The sequence below is a fragment of the Pristis pectinata genome, chromosome 4, assembly GCF_009764475.1.
Source record: "Pristis pectinata isolate sPriPec2 chromosome 4, sPriPec2.1.pri, whole genome shotgun sequence".
In the NCBI taxonomy this organism is placed as follows: Eukaryota; Metazoa; Chordata; class Chondrichthyes; order Rhinopristiformes; family Pristidae; genus Pristis; species Pristis pectinata.
In genome coordinates this window covers 74,375,574-74,393,745 of record NC_067408.1, presented here as the reverse complement: position 1 = coordinate 74,393,745, position 18,172 = coordinate 74,375,574, and the positions used below count along the sequence as shown (strand labels likewise).

Here is an 18,172-nt window from a genome sequence, read left to right as displayed (position 1 = left end):
GATGATCTAGTAAACCTGACGCCTGCTTCAAATGATGTGATGCGTCAATAATTCGAGAGCGTCTTTCACTCAAAGTGAGCTTAGGTTGCACGTATAGGTTCCAGAAGCTCTGGTTCCATTTAACAGTAATGACAATAACCTTGACATTAGGTCAGAACAATCTTCTGTTGAGATCTGTTTGCTTTCTGAGGCAATGAAGTGCTGATCCAAAAATTGCTTCACTTGTGTTTTTGATCGTGTATTTACCATTCCTCGCCCTCATTCTGTCCCCATTTACCACTTTCACCCCCTATTGAAATTGCGTCAATTACATATGTGTAAATAGAAACAGGAATTGCGTGTTATTTTTGAATACAGGTTGTCCCGAGCATTCCTGGTGTGAAATAAGGCAATCCGAGAACAGGCTGGATTCCAACGTCGGGATATTGTTATGGAATAACCCGGGTTAAATAGACAAGGTCTGAGAGGGTACAATTCGCTCCGGCTGTGCCCCGTTTCAGGAGGGTCGAGCCATTCGGGGTTGAGCCTTCCAGTTAAAAGGGCAAATACTAACATGGAAAAAAAGCAGCCTCTGCCCGTCAGCCGCTATTTTTAGTTGGAACAACTGTCAGCCTCGTCAGGAATCTTTTCGCTGGCTGCTTCCAAGCTGGACTGATGCACAGCCCCCAGCTCCCAATCGACTCTTGCCCGTCCAATAACACCTCAGTTATTTCAATTCCAAACTTCACCAGCGCCCAGCATCCCACCTGTTGGTTCGGGATAACAAGCTGAAGAAACCCTCTCATCTGTCAAAAAGGTTGCCGCCAAGTTACAGGTAAGTTTTTGAAAAAGTTTTAAGCGCGTTCTCCTGTTGCTTGTTGGTGCAGTTGAGGGCCCGGTGGCACGGCTTTGAGTGGATTTAATAAAGTGTAAGGGTATCCTGCCGGATTGTTGTCCTGTTTGTTGAAAGGAAGGGGAAGGAACAATTTCAAACAACGGACGGAGATAAAGGGATTGAGCGTAAAGCCCGACATAACCGGGATTGTTATGGAAAGTCACTCTCTCTCACTCTCGATAGCTCTCGCCTGTGTGACCTTGTTGGGCTGACTTATCTCTCGGTTCAGCCTGCGCCAGGTCCAGTCCTGTGGCTGTGACGTGACGGTCCCAAGAAAACCGGAATGACCTTTCCACAGCCTGGCCCGCCTACAGAGCCTGTCAGATTACAGTGAATTTCAAACTCCGGTAGCGTGAGTCATCCGGATGCAATCCACTATGTATTCCAATGCTTATTCTGAGGATATGATTCTCGCGAGTATCCCCCAGTCCAGTCCAAGTCCCCTCTGTCTTGCAGGCGCAGTGGCTTGAAATGTTCCAGGATACTAACACAAGAACATTTAATATCGCTCATCACCATGACCTTTTGCAGGACACGAGGGTTTGGCATTGAAGGTGCCCTTGCAGACACACCCTCATACCGCATTATGAATAAAAAATCATGGAAGTTTCCTATTCCACTCATATAGATTTTCTCTAAAAAGTTGCGCATTTCCATGTTTGGAACAAATAAGTCATTTCAAACAGTTTCGTCTGAGCACATTACCAGCTCCCTCACCTGCCTGATACTTGAATGCTGACATCCAACGGACCGCTGGATGTGAACTGCTCGTTTTGTTACGCTGCTATTTATTAACATTTTCCCGTTTCTGCAACAGCTCCTGGTGTAAATCACAATGCTCTGCTTAAAAGAACCAAAGGGAGGGCCCGGTGCGTTTGAATTTTGTGTTTGTTGTCTTGGATAAACCAAAACTTTCTTCAAGTGTTTTCAGACCCGCGAACGCCTTCTTCTTTCCGCGGCATGGCACGGATTGTATTGGGAACGTAATTTCGATGTCTATTAAAGATTCAGCCAGGTCTTGATGAACAGAGGATCAAATGTTCATAGTCTGTGTCCCTGTAAGAGGTATCCAGGCAACATTGAAATGAACACTGAAAGATTATCTGCAGCCGGGTCACCAATAATGCTGCAGCAATTTTGTCAGTTCCAGCTCTCTAACAGTACCGCTCCTATATTCTGAATGTTTGGATTTAATTGTCTTTTCTCGTTTGTAGCGGGAAATCAGGCCGCTCTCTACAAAATGTCCAAACGAAGCTCCAACGTCAAATCTATTCAGGTGAGACGGAATGTTGCCAGAATGCGCTTAGCCGGGGGGAAAGAGAGATAGTGACGTCCGAAGCCGAATCCTATCTGGAGTTATTATGGACTGCCACGATTGCCAGTAAATGCTTAACTGGTTGCCTTGTCTGAACTAATTGCAGGCCAACATAAACATACCCATGGGTGCCTTGCTGCCTGGAGCTGGACATCCCAGCAAAAGAAAAGAATGTACAATAGAAGCTGATGAGGTAAGAGAGAAAGTGAATTACAGTAATGAAATAAATAACGCAGTTACAGCGTATTTCATGATCTCGGGGCGCCAACTTGGACACAGCTGGAAGTTAGTTATCCCATGGATCTACTTGCAGAAGATGAGGGATGTCTTTAGAATCGCAATCATTGTTGTAATTTGGCAAAATTAACAGCACTTTCCACAAACGGCAATGTGATAGTGACCACAGCATCTGTTCTCAGTGATGTTGATGGAGTATTAACCAGGACATCCCTCATCTTCTGCAAGTAGATCCATGGGATAACTAACTTCCAGCTGAGAGGTGAGGGGAGGCATCTGTTTCACCTTGGAATGATAGCCAAAGAGTTTTGAAAGAATTGGTGCACTTTAATGGCATGTGCCAGCATCAGCTATATTTACAGAAACAATGCCATTATTTTTCTTTAATTATTCTTTCATGGAATGTAGACATTGCTGGCAAGTCAGGGATTTTCTAATTGCTCTCGGAAAGGTGGTGGTATGCCACCTTCTTGTACAATTGGTTAGAGCACTCCCATGGTACTGTGAGGGAGGGTTCTAGTATTTTTGGTCCAGCAATGATGAATGGTTGGCATAATATTTTCAAATCAGGATGGGGTATGACTTGGAGAGAAATTGGAGATGGTGCTATTTATGACCTCTGCATTCTAGCAGCCCTTCCTCTCCAGGTGGTAGAGGTCACATATCTGGGATGAGAGCTTTGAAGAAGTCTTGGTCAATTGTTGTACTGCATCTCACAGCGTCGAAGCCATGGTGGGAGTGAATGTTTAAGGTGGTAGAGGATGGGGTGCCAATACAGGTGGCCGGTTTGTCCTGGAGTGTTTTGAGTTTCTTAGTTGCTGTTGGAACTATACTCATTGAGGCAGTTGGTGAGTATTCTATCATGCTCCTGGCCTGTGTCTATTCACTGGCAGAAAGGCAGACAGGAGGCAAATCAATAGTGTAAGGTTGTAAAATGGTTACCCACAAATTACCCAGCCTCTAGTCAGTTCACATAGCTACAGTATTTGTCCTGTCCGGTTATGTATCTGGTCAATGATGAACATCAGGATGTCAATGTCAGGGAATTTGACACTGGTAATGCCATTCAATGCCAAGAGAAGGTGTTATATTTTTCTTCTTTTGATGATGGATATTATTTGGCATTTATACAGTCCATAACAGAATGACATTTAGTTCTTGCTGCAAGTGATCACATAATCCTCATTATCTAAAGAGTTGACAATGGAACTGAACACAGTGAAATCATCAATGAAGAGACACAGATGAAATAACTGAAGATAGCTGGCACTAGAACATTGATCTAGGAACTCCTGAAGTCATATCCTGGAAATGAGTTGATTAGGCTTCAGCAACCATAATGGTTTTCCTTTTTGCAAGGTGTGACTCCTGTCAAAAGAGAATTTTTCCCATGATTCCCTTTGACTTCAGTTTGAATGTCACACTAAGTTAATTGCGGTCTTCTTGAAAAGGGCAGTCACTTTCATGACAGCTCTACAATTTAGCCCTCTTCTCTATGTTTGAATCAAGGATATAATGAGTTCAACAGCCAGTTTTGGTGGAAACTGATCGTCGGTAAGCATGGCCTTACCTGCAGAGTAGGTAAGGACAGCAGAATTCCTTCCTTATTGGGTATCAGTGAAGCAGATGGAATTTTAAGAACAGCCCAGTAATTCCATGATTCCTATTCCAAATTCTAACCAGCTTTGTAGTCCAGGTATATGAATTTCCAAATTACTGTTGAGGAACATGGATTCGTGTCTCCATATTATTGACCCCAGCTTCTGGATTAATGATCCAGTAAAATAATCACTATACTGTACTACCTGTCTCATTTAAGCAAGCTAAAATATGACAAAGTTTTACTTTGCTCCATTATTCCCCAACTTTAAAGAACATTGGAGCCATGCCTCATCTGCCTATCCTTAGAATGCATGAATTTAACATTTTAGTTAAGACTTAATTTAATTTGGCTGGCATAGGTTGGACGCATCAAACAGTTGATAAATGGATAAGAACATGAAATATATTACAGAATGATCTGTCCTTTATGTATAAGGCACTTGTGCTCCAAGACCGTAAAGAAAGATTTTCATAAACAAAGTGCTCCTCTGGTTGACCACAGAAGGTCCCAAGGTGCTTTGAAGTTACTGAAGTATTTTTGAAGAGCAGTCACTACTGCAATGTGGAAAACACAGCAACTAATTCACCCACAGCAGGTTCCCAGAAACAGCAATTAAGATAACCTGTTTCAATGATGTTAAGTAAGGAATTAAGTATTTTCCATGTCACTTGGGAAAACTCCCTTTCATGGCTTTGAAATGCTGTTGTAGGACCTGGTTTCAATGAAATCAGACATTTTTGACAATGCAGAATAGTCATGGTTCTCGGGTGACATGAAAGTGTAGATTTTGTGCTCAAATCTTGTGTCACTGGAGCTGATTTGATGCCACAACCTTCTTACATAGAAGTACAATCTCTATGTAACTGCATATTCACAACCCTTTCATTCGGGTGGCAACTGCAAATTCTCAACCCTTTCGTTTGGCAGTGAGAAGGCTACCAATGGACCAAAATTGCCTTCTAGCCCAGAGAGATACTGGTGTGAGGGGTAAAGGTCTTATTCTTTTCTGGTAATTGTTTTCATCTAATGCAGGGGACATGCAATAAATCAGATGAGAAGAAAGAGCTGCCTGGAGCAGTGAAATTACCAGGACCGGCTGTCAACCTCAAGCAGCTTCAAGATGCCAAGAGCGAGCTCAAATTTGTCCCCAAGGTTGAGTAGAAGAGATTTGGATTCAGCTTGAGGAACAGTAACTATTCTCATGGACTTTCACTTTGTGCCATCTCTGCCCATGCAGAATGGCAATGGCCTACTCACATGCCCCAAGATTTTATACAGGCTTTAATAGAATAAACCAATGATTTATACAAAGCCTACCCTTCACCACTGTTGCCTCCGATACCATAAAATCAGCGTTCATATGCATTCTGACATTTTTCCTTAAGAATGTAATTATAAAATTTATTATAAAATACAAAGAATTTATTAAATCAGTAGACTTGTTAAATTCAGATGATAAATTGCTTTTTAATTATAACATGTGAATATTAGGCAAATATATGTTTTAAAGAAGGACACTATCTCCTGGTGTAGTTACAGTACAATGTGTAAGAACATGTTGATTGGTTTGGACTGAATCCTTGCCCACCACTAGATTCTTTGTTGCAAGTCTACCGAACAGCAATAAACAATGCACTAAAGCCCGAGTTATGATTATATTTGCATTTCTTGTTCACCAGTGCTTCAAGTGGGCATAGTTCAATTTACAACCAATCCTGGCCTTTAATAACTGCTGAATGATAACAAAATAGTTATTAAAACAGATTGTTGAATATCATAATATTTATACAATCTATTTAAGATCATTAACTGTTGTATTAATTGTAAAATAACCAGCCCAATCTCTCAGACCATTAGCAACAGAGAACCATGAGCTTCCTAAGAACTAATGAAGACTGCAGGGCTGTTTCTAACTTAGATCTGTCCTGTGGAAACTGAGCAATCATGAGTTACAACAGTGGAGATGAACTGACCACTCTGTTCCACTCCACCCTGCTGTTCACAGGGACCTACACTGGGTGGTCCTGCAGCACACTGGCTTAGCATCTACGCAAACCAGAATTCTGTGAGTGTATGGGACCCTGATACAATGTTGAGGGACAACCAGATATACTGTTCACAGTATGCAAACCATCCAATTGTACCTGCCTGCAGAAGCAGTGATTCCAGCAAAGGTAAGTGAGCAATGGCTATTCTTATAGTAGAGACATTCAGGACAGAAACAGGTTGTTTGGCTCATCAAGTCCATGCCAACCATCACCTACCCATTCGACACTAGCCCTGCATTAATCTCAATTTTTAGTTCTCCCCATATTCTCATCAATTTCCCCCCCTCCCAGATTTTAGCGCTCACCTACACACTAATTTATAGTGGGTAATTACCTACCAGCCCACATGACTTCGGGAATGTGGGAAGAAATTGCTGCACCTGGAGGAAAACCACAAGGTCACATGGAAACAGTCAACTCCACACAAGGTCACAGGGAAACTGCTAACTCCACATAGACGGCACCAGTGGTCAGAATCAAACCCGGGTCTCTGGCACTGTGAGACAGCAGCTGTACTATCTGCATCACTGTGCCACCCCACTGAAGCTGAGTTTCACTTGCACATGTACAAACTGGATCCTATGTTTCAAGGCACTTTGTTCAATTGTCATTAAGCTACAAGCTTCAGTGGTGACTTTTTACAAGAGGCATTTGGGTGCTGCAATGTTGACTTTGAGGTGTTGTTGGAATTGTTCATTTGTGAAATTCTGTATCTAACCAATTAACACACAAAAGACAATACTTGAAAGATGTAATTCCTTCAAACACTTCACATGCAATTTTTAATGGAGAACAGTAATAAGCAACAGGTGGCACAGTGCTTAATGTTACTGTTTCACAGCTTCAGCAGGCTGGGTTCAATCCTGATCTTGGGTGTTGCCTGTGTGGAGTTTGAATATTCTTCACACGACCCCATGGATTTGTGTCAAGTGTTCTTGTTTTCTCCCATATCCCAAAGATGTGCAAGTGGGTTAATTGGCTACAATAAATTACCCTTTCATGTTCATAAGTTTTCATGTTCTCACTGTGAGCACATTGGTTTCTTCTGGGTTCTCTGGTTTCCACCCAACATCCCAAAGGCAAGCAGGTTAGTAAGTTAATGGGCCACTGTGGATTGTACTTCATGTGTAGGTCAGTGGTGGAGGAAAGTTGAAGGGTTGCAGGATGAATAAAATGGGATTAATACAGGATTAGTGCAAATGGGTGTTGATGGTCAGCATGGATTCAGTGGGCTGAAGGGCCTGATTCCATGCAGGTTGACTCAATTACTTGAGTATTAAACAATTTTTAGTCATATTTTTGGCTTAATAATGTAAACATTGGAATGAATAAAAACATCTTACAAAGAAACTGAACCAGTAAACTATTCTTATGGGCTCTTTTTCTGATTGCTGGCAGTAAACTGAGTATGTTCTTTCCTTCTCATAACTGTGGAAAGTACTGCCATTTTCTTTTATGGTGCATTCAGCTTTCCTCTTTTTAAACAAAATACCTATGATGTTAGTTGTAGTGCTTTGGGATATCTGCCTCTTGGGTGCTCAAGTTTGTGTATAACACATTGCAAACATTGGCAGAACTGAAATTAAAAGAAAGATTTACATTAATATAAACCCATTCAATAACTCAAGGGATCTCAAAGCACTCACAGTGATTAAATATTTTTGGACGCAGTCACTGTTATAATGGAGAACAAACCTATGCTAGTACTTCAGTCTCATGGTCAGATCCCAAGTGACTTACTACTCTAATGATAGTTTGATGCTCTAGCACACACTTTGCAGTATATTCATTTTATGCCACAAGATACAATGATTATGGGTTAAACTACTGAAATAGAGGAAAAGAATTAAGTTTAAGCAAATAAACCATCAGTTTCAAAAATATTTTTAATGTGCTATCTCCATCCTGAGCTTCTGATAGTTTATTGGAGCATGCTAATAGTGATCTCCATCTGGCAAGTGATCTTTAATCACATATGAGTAATATCATTAGGAGAAAGCAAGCCACTTGATTTGGGGTATGGCCAAATAGAGATGTCACATCTGAGGCATCCCTCGTTATCATTTAATGTTTCTGGCAGGAGTTAATGGATTACAATCAAGAAATGAAGTCACTACATATTGTGCTTGAACTATGACATTTTGCATGAAGAATCCCATGACTTAAAAGGAGATAAACTTCCCTTTGGCTGTACATTTTACACTTAATTTCAGTTTCCCTCCAATGATGTCAATGGACATTCCAAAATATGTTTCTGTTGCATTTTTACTAGTTTTGTGATATCATCCATACTGAATTTACATCCCAAATATACATCACATCAAGGGAACTTGACTAAAATACATTGATGTATGGTCTACAATTGTTGTACAAACCATTGAATATTTTTATACCTCTTCTGTTCACAAACGTTCCATGAATGAACATAGGAATTACAACTTTTATTTTGAAATAAGTTTGATTAAATTATGCATCCTTTAAAAGTATTCTTTTCAGTGGTTAAACTTTTCCACAATTACTGTAAATACATTGGGAATTTGACCAGAATTAACTGATCTCCCATAGCATGGCTGATGAATAAAATACACAGTTTTATTATAACAGACCTGATATTAAAAAAGAACCAAGAAAGGAATGTCACTATCAGTTGCAGTGAGGAACTCATTTATTTCTAAAATATAATTATCATTATAGGAAGGATGTGGAAGCGTTGGAAAGGGTGCAGAGGAGAGTTACCAGGATGCTGCCTGGTTTGGAGAGTATGGATTATGAGGTGAGACTAAGGGAGCTAGGGTTTTACTCTTTGGAGAGAAGGAGGATGAGGGGAGACATGATAGAGGTATACAAAATATTAAGAGGAATAGATAGAGCAGACAGCCAGCGCCTCTTTCCCAGGGCACTAATGCTCAATACAAGAGGGCATGGCTTTAAAGTAATGGGTGGGAAGTTCAAGGGAGATATCAGAGGGAGGTTTTTTACCCAGAGAGTGGTAGGTGTATGGAATGCGCTACCTGGGGTGGTGGTAGAGGCAGGTACGTTGGTCAAGTTCAAGAGATTATTAGATAAGCATATGGAGGAATTTAAGATAGAGGGATATGTGGGAGGAAGGGGTTAGATAGGCGAGGTTTAAAGGTCGGCACAACATGGTGGGCCGAAGGGCCTGTATTGTGCTGTATTGTTCTATGGTTCTATGAATCTATGGTAATGATTTAATTTTAAGAATGGTTTCATACATGAATGTACTGAATGCATTAGTCCTATAAGTTATTGAGTAAATAATGAGATTCAAGCTGAAGCTTTGTTTCAGTTCACTGTTCAAGTTTCACAAGGCAGTAAACTTTAAAAGACAACTTCTACAGTTTGAACCACTTTTCCCTGGCCGTGTTTTAATCTCTCTTGAGTAATGTTACCCTTGGATCCAGGAACAAGCCAACAATCAGCAGAGAAATGTCATTCAGGTGTCAGGTAGAAATTTCAGGGCCATATGAAGAAAAATATATTCAGTATATTGAAGGATCACCCATATGCACTGTGTAAAAGGCTATCTTCGGGACATAATATTGGACACACATATTTAGGAAAAAACTGACCAACAAGAACGATGTTGAATACAAATATTTTAACAAAACCTGCATTAAAGAACAGGCAGTGTGTTGGTTCTTAATTATGCCCATGTGGTCTGACCTAGTGGCTCTCAAAGTAGGTTGTGCTGAGATGGATTTCTATCTTTCATTTCTTAGTCGTTTTCTTTCTTTCCATTGTTGGAATTTGGGCTCTCATAAGTCCCTGGACCAGCTTTTATTTTGCCCTAAATGACAATACTCCAATTTTTTTTTGTATTGGCAATCCTTAAAAACAAAGCGTTTGAGAAGAGGAGAGCCAAATCAAGGTTAATAATTTTTTGAATTATTTTAAATTTTGGATGTAGGTATTGATGGCAAGACCAGCACTTATTGCCCATCTTTAATTGACCTTGAGAAGGTGGTCATCCCTGAAGGTTTGTTGCATCTACATGTCTTCACAGGCCCATTCAGCAGACACCCATTTGCAGAGGTGTCATCTACTGTTCAGACACCCATAAGTGTCATCAAGCAAATTGTTGGCATAACTAGTTAGTTGTAATCACAAAGCTGCAGAAGTATATGGGATGATGCTTGTTGGTATCCATAGATGGCACAGCTCTGCATCTGAGTGTCTGTTGAAATAGAACTGCAAAAACATATCCATGGCCATATCCAGGGGATTCAACAGTACCTGCATATGGGGTTATAATGAGAGTATCATTAAAAAGGCTGCATTGACTGCTGATCACACTGCCATGCCTTCTTTCATGGAACATTATCGCAAAATAGATATTGTGTGATTGAAGTGTATCTGAAAATGTATCTAATAAAAGTTTCTTAGAAGGTAAAATATCTTATTGCTGCTATTGGATTCTACTCCAGATATTTTGAAAAAATTGGATCTTTACCTATACTAATCATTCGCCAAAGTGAGGCATATTCTCCTCTCTCCACACATGTAGGTGTGCACTGGCCGAGAGACGGGCACTATGTACCTTGTGTAATCTGTTTTGTCTTGCATGCTTTTCTTTTGTTCTGAAAACTTAAGATCCAGTAGTTTCAACTGGGAAACCCACTGATAGGGTCATGACACTTCAAGTAAAAAAAATTGGCATGAAGGTTCACAAGAGTCTAAGTTTCAGCAGTAAAAGGATTAAGGGTAATTAAGAAATGAATGATGGAAATTTAGTTTAGCAATGATGAGTTAAATGACTTTCTGTGCATAGTCACTGCCAAGTAATACTGGCTCAGGGCACAATGGCATAATTAAGAGCTGATGCACTGCATGGTGTGCAGCCTCCCTAAAGTAAATAGGGATCAGGATCATTCCAACCCTCAACAGACATATGATATTCAAGTTTGAAGTTTGTTAAGATATCTGTCAATACCGAGGTTGGGTTGTGATGCCTGACAAGAATGAAACAAAGTGAATCTCCTACCGGGGACATTCAAATTATTTCTCTCTCAATGCTCAAAATTAACTTCTTGCACAGCAATTTAAATTGTTGCATAAAATATGCATGAAAGCATGGAATTTATTATTTTTAGTTTGCTCATAAATTAATCCCTCTCTTAATCTCATGGTAAATTTAATACTAGATTTAATACTAAATTTAATACATGGTAGATTTCATTTACAATCTTGTGTTTGAAATCAAAACAATCTACTTCACTCCCAGTGAATTATGTTTGGAATGATCTTGAATGACGTTTCAAGTGGTATTACTGTTGTTCTGGGAGTAAACATAAGAGCAAGTGTGCATCCAGGAAGAATCCCTGAGCAACAAATGAGATGAATGCCCACTTAATCTGTCTACATTGTTGTTGATTGAAGGAGAAATATTTGCCAAATATCTGTTCATCATTGAATAGAGACATGATGGGATCATTAACGCCCAATCTGCACAAATAGGCAAGCCTCTCTAATGAAAATGTTCATCTCTATCATCAAACGATAAATACCAAACGAGATTACGTGCTCAAGTCTGACAATGGCAATCCCTCAATGTTCTAACGTAGCTTGGTGCTGCTAAACTAGACTAAGTTTACAATTAATTATGCTAAAATGAGGGGACGCCACTTGAGTAGTAGTTTTGGATTGAACGTTAAATTTTAAATTAAAATGGCATACCACTTAGATTTGATTTCACACCTTTGAACAGCCTTGAGATAAAGTGAGAATTCTTCGACCAGGAAATGTAAAAGCAGAGCCCAAAAATATCAGGACCCAGCTGAGGAGTGCAAGCTCTGGGAAGTGAGCAAAAGGCAATCCATATGGAGGAAAATTGTTGGAGGGGTCTGAAAAATTGATGAGTATATTATGGATATGGTTTGTACTTTGTTTACAATTGTTAAATTGTGTACATCCTTGGCAATTTTTGAGTATTATCTTGGAGGTATATAGTGCAAGTGATGAGATGTTCAGCCAGATATTTTTGAATAGCTATTGATTGATTAGCTACTTTCTAGTGGATAGGATTTCCTTTTTATGTATTAAGTGATAATTCCTTCAGTACATTAAACTTTCTTTTTGTTCAAAGTTAACTCATGATCTATAGACCTGCAAGATATTTTCTGCCAACTTTTGGCCAATTGGTAGTACCAGATTTAATGGATAGATTTTATAATTTGTACAAGGATTCAACAAAACTCAGGGTTACAACAATTTCGGAATGATCTATTTTTATTTAATTCTTCCAGCATCCTGTTGCTTTGTGCATTTGTTGTATGTGGAGGAGCTGGATTTTTTTTGTATGGGTGTTGAACTTGGTTTTGTTTGTTATGGGGGTTTTACTTGCTGTGATAGTTACCCCACAGAATCGGGCCCATCGGCTCATTGAGTCTATACCGAGCAACAAATCAACTATTTACACTAACCCCATTCTTTATTCTCCCCGTATTTCCATTAAATCCTCCTAGATTCTACCACGCACCTCCACGCTGGGGGCAATTTACAATTAACATATGTCTTTGTGGGAGGAAACAGCCGGAGGAAACCCACGCGGTAACAAAGAGAACATGCAAAACTTCACACAAGATCAGAATTGAACCCAGGTCTCTGGCGATGTGAGGCAGCGGCTCTACTAGCTGCGCCACTGTGCCGCCCATGGATTTACAGTATTATGTTTGAAGCTTCCGAATTTACTGGGGGCTTGGTCCAAGCAAGGTCCAAAACTTTGATCTTTACTGCGGCACAACACTGGCTGGTTCCCATTCAAAAATGTTCCTCGGCATTTGCCCAGTGATTTTATTTTATCCTCAGCCACTTGTCTCATGGAATGCTTATCCAGTCCAAAGAAAAAGTAATGACCGTGTAGTACGGATTCAACCATTGCACGGTCATCCACAGAATGGTCAAAAATTGAGTCGAGTGTTAACACTCTCAAAGCGTATTGAATGCAAAATCATCTTTCTTAACTACAAATGTTATAACTGACAAGGACAAAAAAAACCCGCCTGCTTCACGGTTAATCGATAATGAATCAGGAAATTATTCTTACCCTGCTGTCCTTGCAGCTATCGTCCAAACTTCTTCGCTTGCTGAAAATAATGTCGTCGTTAGTTAAATTGTTTAATTTTTGGCCCTGAACGTCCATTTTTACCTTCTAAGGCTTTTCCACACCCATTGTGTAAACAGTGGGGCTGTGAAAATAAAACAAGCGTGTTTTCATCCCCGCCCCCCCCCCCCCCCACCCAAATCCCAGACAAGTTTATATTCTAAAACCTAATCAGAAAGGGAGAATAGAGCAAAACTGTAGGTCTCCATCCTAAGTTTTCAGGTTAGTGAGGGAAGTCCGGCTGCAGACTTTGGCTCCGTGGAGTTGTGATCTGGGCGTTGCAGATGCCAGGAATCAGTTTCAGGTGGGACCTGATGTGCTCGCACACAATTGCGTTGTGAATTGCGCCAGGCATCATAATCAGTCAGCACCTTTGGGGGCAATGCAAATACCAGCGATATATTTAATTATGGGCAAAGACTCTTCTGTGCGCTTGGTATTAGAAATCCCGAAGAAGTGAAATTTAAGGTCTCATTAGATGCCTGTTTTGGAGCGGAAACTTTTCTTCAGTGGCTACGAACTGATTTGGTCGTATATATGTTCAATCAGCGAGATACATGGAACTCCTTGGGCACAGTTCCACGGAGTGTCAGATGTAAGACACTCAAACGAGTATTGGCCTGTGGACCGTGCCCACATCTAACAACAGAAACCTCCTCCCACCCTTCATTTCACGTTCTGACGAGATGAATTTGAAAGATAAATCTACTCCTCTCTCTCGAGACGCTACCCGACCTGCTGAGAATTTCCAGCATCTTCTCTGTATATTTGTAGAAGGATCCATCAGGAGTTAAAGAATATCTCTAGCGTCTTTTCATACATAACTTAGATTACACAAGGACATTCTCAGCGTGGCAGAGGACTTGTTTATAGCTTTTATCGAAGCACGTCAGTTTCAATTGGGATATAAGGATGGTATGCATCAGCGCCCTCACGTCGGTTCCAAGGACGTGCCAACGAGACAGTCCACTTCTGTTTAGTTGCAGGTGGCATAAAATGTGTAGTAGATACAGGCCAATCGGCCCAACAGGTCCAAGGCGGTATTCCCGATCTATACCCGACTCCCTCCCACCCCCACTTTTCAACTTACTCCATTAACAAGTCCCTCCAAGAGCCGGTCGACACAGCTTCAGTAGTAAGTAGGACAGTGGGCGGGTCACAGAAAAGCATCCTGACTGCAGACTTTATAAACTTGACGCTGCCTTGTTTTGTTTGTTGTTTCTATTCTGGTCTTGGCGCCCATCATCAATAGTTTAACGAGAGGTCACCGGCCTGTCAATTGGATTAGGAGCTCGTGTAGGTGAGTCCATGGAAAGTGGCGAGGACATCCTGCGGACATTATCTAATACCAGGACGCACCAAAGCGCAGCAGCAATTTGGTATCGCCCGGTTTTGTTTATCAGACACCGGGACTTTATTTACTAGACCAATAGACTAGAAATTAAATCTATTAGCTCATGCAGCCACTTCCAGGATGGCCTTCTGGGCAGCTCATCGATTTATGACAAAGGACAAGCGCGGCATCCGTTTCAATTAAATGAACATCAACTTTTAACCGAAAGGACGAGAAACCCCTTTCACAGTGGTCCTGGAAATTGGAATTTGACAATTGGAAATTGACTCCAAATCTGAACCTGTGTTCTGCTTAAGGTGTCAACTCCCATAACCAGCCGCTTTCATGATGGTCTTCCGGAAGGGTCAATTGTGATGTGGACAAATTCGATATTGAAAAATAATCTCACAATCGGTCTGACTTGAATGGACTGGACCTTCAGCGGAAAGAGTGGGATACGAAGTGCAACCCCCGCCCTTGCGTGGATCGTTGCGGATCTCAACAACCGAGTCTAACTCCCGGCGGGACAGTGCCGTGTTAACGATGCCTTAAACTCGCAACCAGCTGCTTCTAGGATATTCTTCCGGACGGTTCATCGATTTACAATGAAGGGCAAGTTTGATTTTGCAGGTTAACCTGGAAATCTGTATCATTTCAAAGGAGTGCAGACTCAGGCACTATTCTGGACCTCAGCGACGTGTCTAAAACCTCAACTGCGCTGAAGTTTCTTTGGTGCATTGGTCGGAGGGGAGGGGGAGGGGATTGGAGGGAGAGAGGAAAGGGAAAAGGGGCAAGGAGGAGGACAGAGGAAGGACATAAAGGTAGGGAGCAAGGGGAGAGTAAGAGAAGGGGGAAAGGAGGATAATAGAGGAAGGGGAAAAGAGCATAAAGGTAGAGGAAAGGGGAGAGGCAGAGGAGGATCAGGGGGAGGAGGATCAGGGGGCGGGCGGGCGGGGGGGGGAGGAGGATCAGGGGGCGGGGGGGGGGGGCATGAGTTACTTCCTGGCGCTGTCCAGCACCCACGGGGAGGCGGTGGTGTCCCGCTACCGGGCCCTGCGGGACGAGAAGTTGCTGTGCGATGTGGTGCTGGTGGCCGAGGGCACCGAGTTCCGCGCCCACCGCTCGCTGCTGGCCTGCGCCAGCGACTACTTCAGGTGCCTGTTCAAGGCACACACGCGGGAGGCGGGCGCGGCCGTGGTGCAGCTCCAGCTGGTGTCGGCCGGCGGCCTCGGCCGGGTGCTCGACTTCATCTACTCGTCGTGCCTGGCGCTGTGCCCCGACAGCCTGGAGCAGACGTTGGAGGCGGCCAGCTACCTGCAGGTGCCCGAGGCCCTGCGCCTCTGCTCCGTCTACCTGGCCAGCAGCCTGAGCACCGCCGGCTGCTGCCGCTCGGCCAACCTGGCGTCCGGCTTCGCGTTGCCCGAGGCGCGGCGGCGCGCCGACCTCTACATCGCCACCAACCTGTGGCGCCTGCTGGAGCTGGGAGCCGAGCGCAGCGGCCTGGCCGACCTCAACCCCGACTCGCTGGGAGCCGTGCTCGACTCCGAGCGGCTGCCCGGCGTCCCCGAACCCGCGCTGCTGGGGCTGGCCCTCGACTGGCTGGGCCGCGGCCCGGAGCCCGACCCCGAGCGCTGGAGCCACGCCGACCGGCTGCTCAGCCGCATTCGCTACGGCCTCGTCCCCTGCGCCGAGCTGCAGCGGCTGCTCCTGCACGGAGGGCAGGGAGCCGCCGGCCGAGCCCCCGGCGCCCGCCGCCTCATCACCCAGGCCGTGCGCTACCACCACGCCGAGGCCCGGCAACCGGTCCGCCAGAGCCGGCAGAGCACGCTGAGGAGCGGGCAGCGGCAGCTGGTGGCCGCCGGCGGGCTGCTGCTGCTGCTGGAGCGGCCGGAGAGTGGCGAGGCCACCGCCGCCGCCGCCCGGGCCATCTCCGGCCTGTCGGCCCTCGATCCCCGCACCGGCTGCTGGAGGCCGCTGGCCGACGGCCCGAGGGTGCAGGGACACTGCGTGTGTGTGCTCGGCGACTTCTTGTTCGTGCTCGGCGGAGAACTGCTGGAAGAGGCCGCGGATCAGCAGCAGCATCAGGCCGGGGCTCAGGCCCAAGCCGGGGAGTCGGCTAACAGCGGGCCGCAGCCGATGCCCAGCCGCCGCGTGTTTCGGTACGACCCCCGCTCCAACAGCTGGAGCCGGGCGGCGAACATGCTGAAGCGGCGGGCTCAGTTCGCCTGCTGCGTGCTGGGCGAGCGCATCTTCGCGCTGGGAGGCCGCTGCGACGCCGGCCAGGCCTCGCTCTCGGCCGCCGAGCTGCTCGACCTGGGCGGCAGCGGCCGCTGGTTGGAAGCGGCCGAACTGCCGCAGCGGCTGCACGGCCACGCCTGCGCCGTCCACGCCGGCACCATCTACGTGTCGGGCGGCCGGCCGGCTGGCCAGGCCGAGGCCTGCAAGGAGATGCACAGCCTGGCGCCGCAGGCGGGGGCAAGTTGGCAGCGCTGCCCGCCCATGACCATCGCCCGCTTCGGCCATCAGATGGCCACGGTGGGCGAGCGCATCTACTCCTTCGTCGGCATGTACGAGCCCTTCTGCGACATCGAGTGCTACGAGCCGCTGCGCGCCCAGTGGCAGCGCCTCCGTCCCCTGATCTTCGACCGCTCCTGCTACGGGCTGGCGGTGCTGGACGACACCGTCTACCTGGTGGGTGGCAAGAAGTGGCAGCAAGGCCGCGAGGTGCCGGCCCAGAGCACTGTGGCCTACGACCCGGCCTCCGACAGCTGGAGGGAGGTGTGCCGGCTGCCCGTGCCCCTGTACGGCGCTCAGTGCGGGGCGCTGCTCCTGCCCGAGCTGCCCGATGCCTAGTGCAAACCCGGGCTGCGGTAGTGGCTCTGGAGAATCGTGAGTGGGCGGCTGTAATGGGTCATTGGTTTATTATTGTCACAGCTACCGAGCTACAGTGAAAAGCTTTTGTTTGCGTGCCCCCCAGACAGATCAGATCAAACCATAAATATATCCAGGTAGTACAGAAAGGGAAAACAATGCAGAATATAGTGTTATAGTTACAGAGAAAGTGCAGTGCAGGTAGACAAATGAAGTACAAGGGCTGTTGACTGGAAACATTCAATGCAGTAGGGTGCAGTCTGTTCCTAAACACGGGTGTAAACCGAGCAGATGGTTTTACTGCTATTAAACCTTCGGATGGACAACACCTTGACGAGATACAAAAAAATCCCTTTCCACAGCAAAGTTGAAAGCCGAATGAGCAGGTGCCTTTTTCTCATTCAATGTATAGTAAATAATAAAACGTTCAGGTGGATAAACTTTGACTGAACTCTACCCCACTGAGTGCAAGTTAAGATACAACTCACCGTGCACAACACAAACTGAGTGGATGACTTCTGCACTTTACATTGCCATTAACATCAGGTCTGGATATGATCAATACATGGAATGCAATTCTAAGACATTCTCTTTCTAGAGTGCTGGGGTGAAAGCTAATTAAGTGACTGACTTTAGTGTGTTGGCTGGATAAATTCAAGCAATGAATTCAAAAACTTTCTCCATAGCAGCGGGGTATTATGCTGAGTGACCAGATGTTGTTTCCTCATTTTGCAATAAAACATGAAGGAAAACCCTCAACAGGATAACTCG

The 18,172-nt window shown here is 44.5% G+C and overlaps 2 protein-coding genes across 3 annotated transcripts; both read left to right on the top strand.

Moving 5' to 3' along the window:
• Positions 1-676: 676 nt before the first annotated feature.
• Positions 677-5,377, top strand: smpx (small muscle protein X-linked). Of its 2 annotated transcripts, XM_052014761.1 has the most exons (4): positions 677-814; positions 2,089-2,150; positions 2,296-2,382; positions 5,062-5,377. In XM_052014761.1, the coding sequence occupies exons 2-4, from the start codon at positions 2,115-2,117 to the stop codon at positions 5,188-5,190; spliced, it is 252 nt and encodes an 83-aa protein (XP_051870721.1). In that variant the 5' UTR covers positions 677-814; positions 2,089-2,114; the 3' UTR covers positions 5,191-5,377. The 2 variants fall into 2 exon arrangements, with proteins under 2 accessions (XP_051870721.1, XP_051870720.1); XM_052014760.1 differs by lacking the exon at positions 677-814 and having other exon boundaries at positions 2,014-2,150.
• Positions 5,378-15,520: 10,143 nt separating this feature from the next.
• LOC127569653 (kelch-like protein 34) lies at positions 15,521-17,924 on the top strand. The gene has a single exon (XM_052014452.1). The coding sequence runs from the start codon at positions 15,521-15,523 to the stop codon at positions 17,381-17,383; it is 1,863 nt and encodes a 620-aa protein (XP_051870412.1). The 3' UTR covers positions 17,384-17,924.
• The last annotated feature ends 248 nt before the right edge of the window (positions 17,925-18,172 follow it).

What these genes read in the sequence shown, in the direction of transcription:
- smpx (XM_052014760.1), top strand. Translation starts at nt 2,055, where the DNA reads ATGTTTGGATTTAATTGTCTTTTCTCGTTTGTAGCGGGAAATCAGGCC. An exon ending in CCAACGTCAAATCTATTCAG is followed by an intron (nt 2,151 to 2,295) that starts GTGAGACGGAAT and finishes AACTAATTGCAG; the next exon opens with GCCAACATAAACATACCCAT. An exon ending in GTACAATAGAAGCTGATGAG is followed by an intron (nt 2,383 to 5,061) that starts GTAAGAGAGAAA and finishes CATCTAATGCAG; the next exon opens with GGGACATGCAATAAATCAGA.
- LOC127569653 (XM_052014452.1), top strand. Translation starts at nt 15,521, where the DNA reads ATGAGTTACTTCCTGGCGCTGTCCAGCACCCACGGGGAGGCGGTGGTG.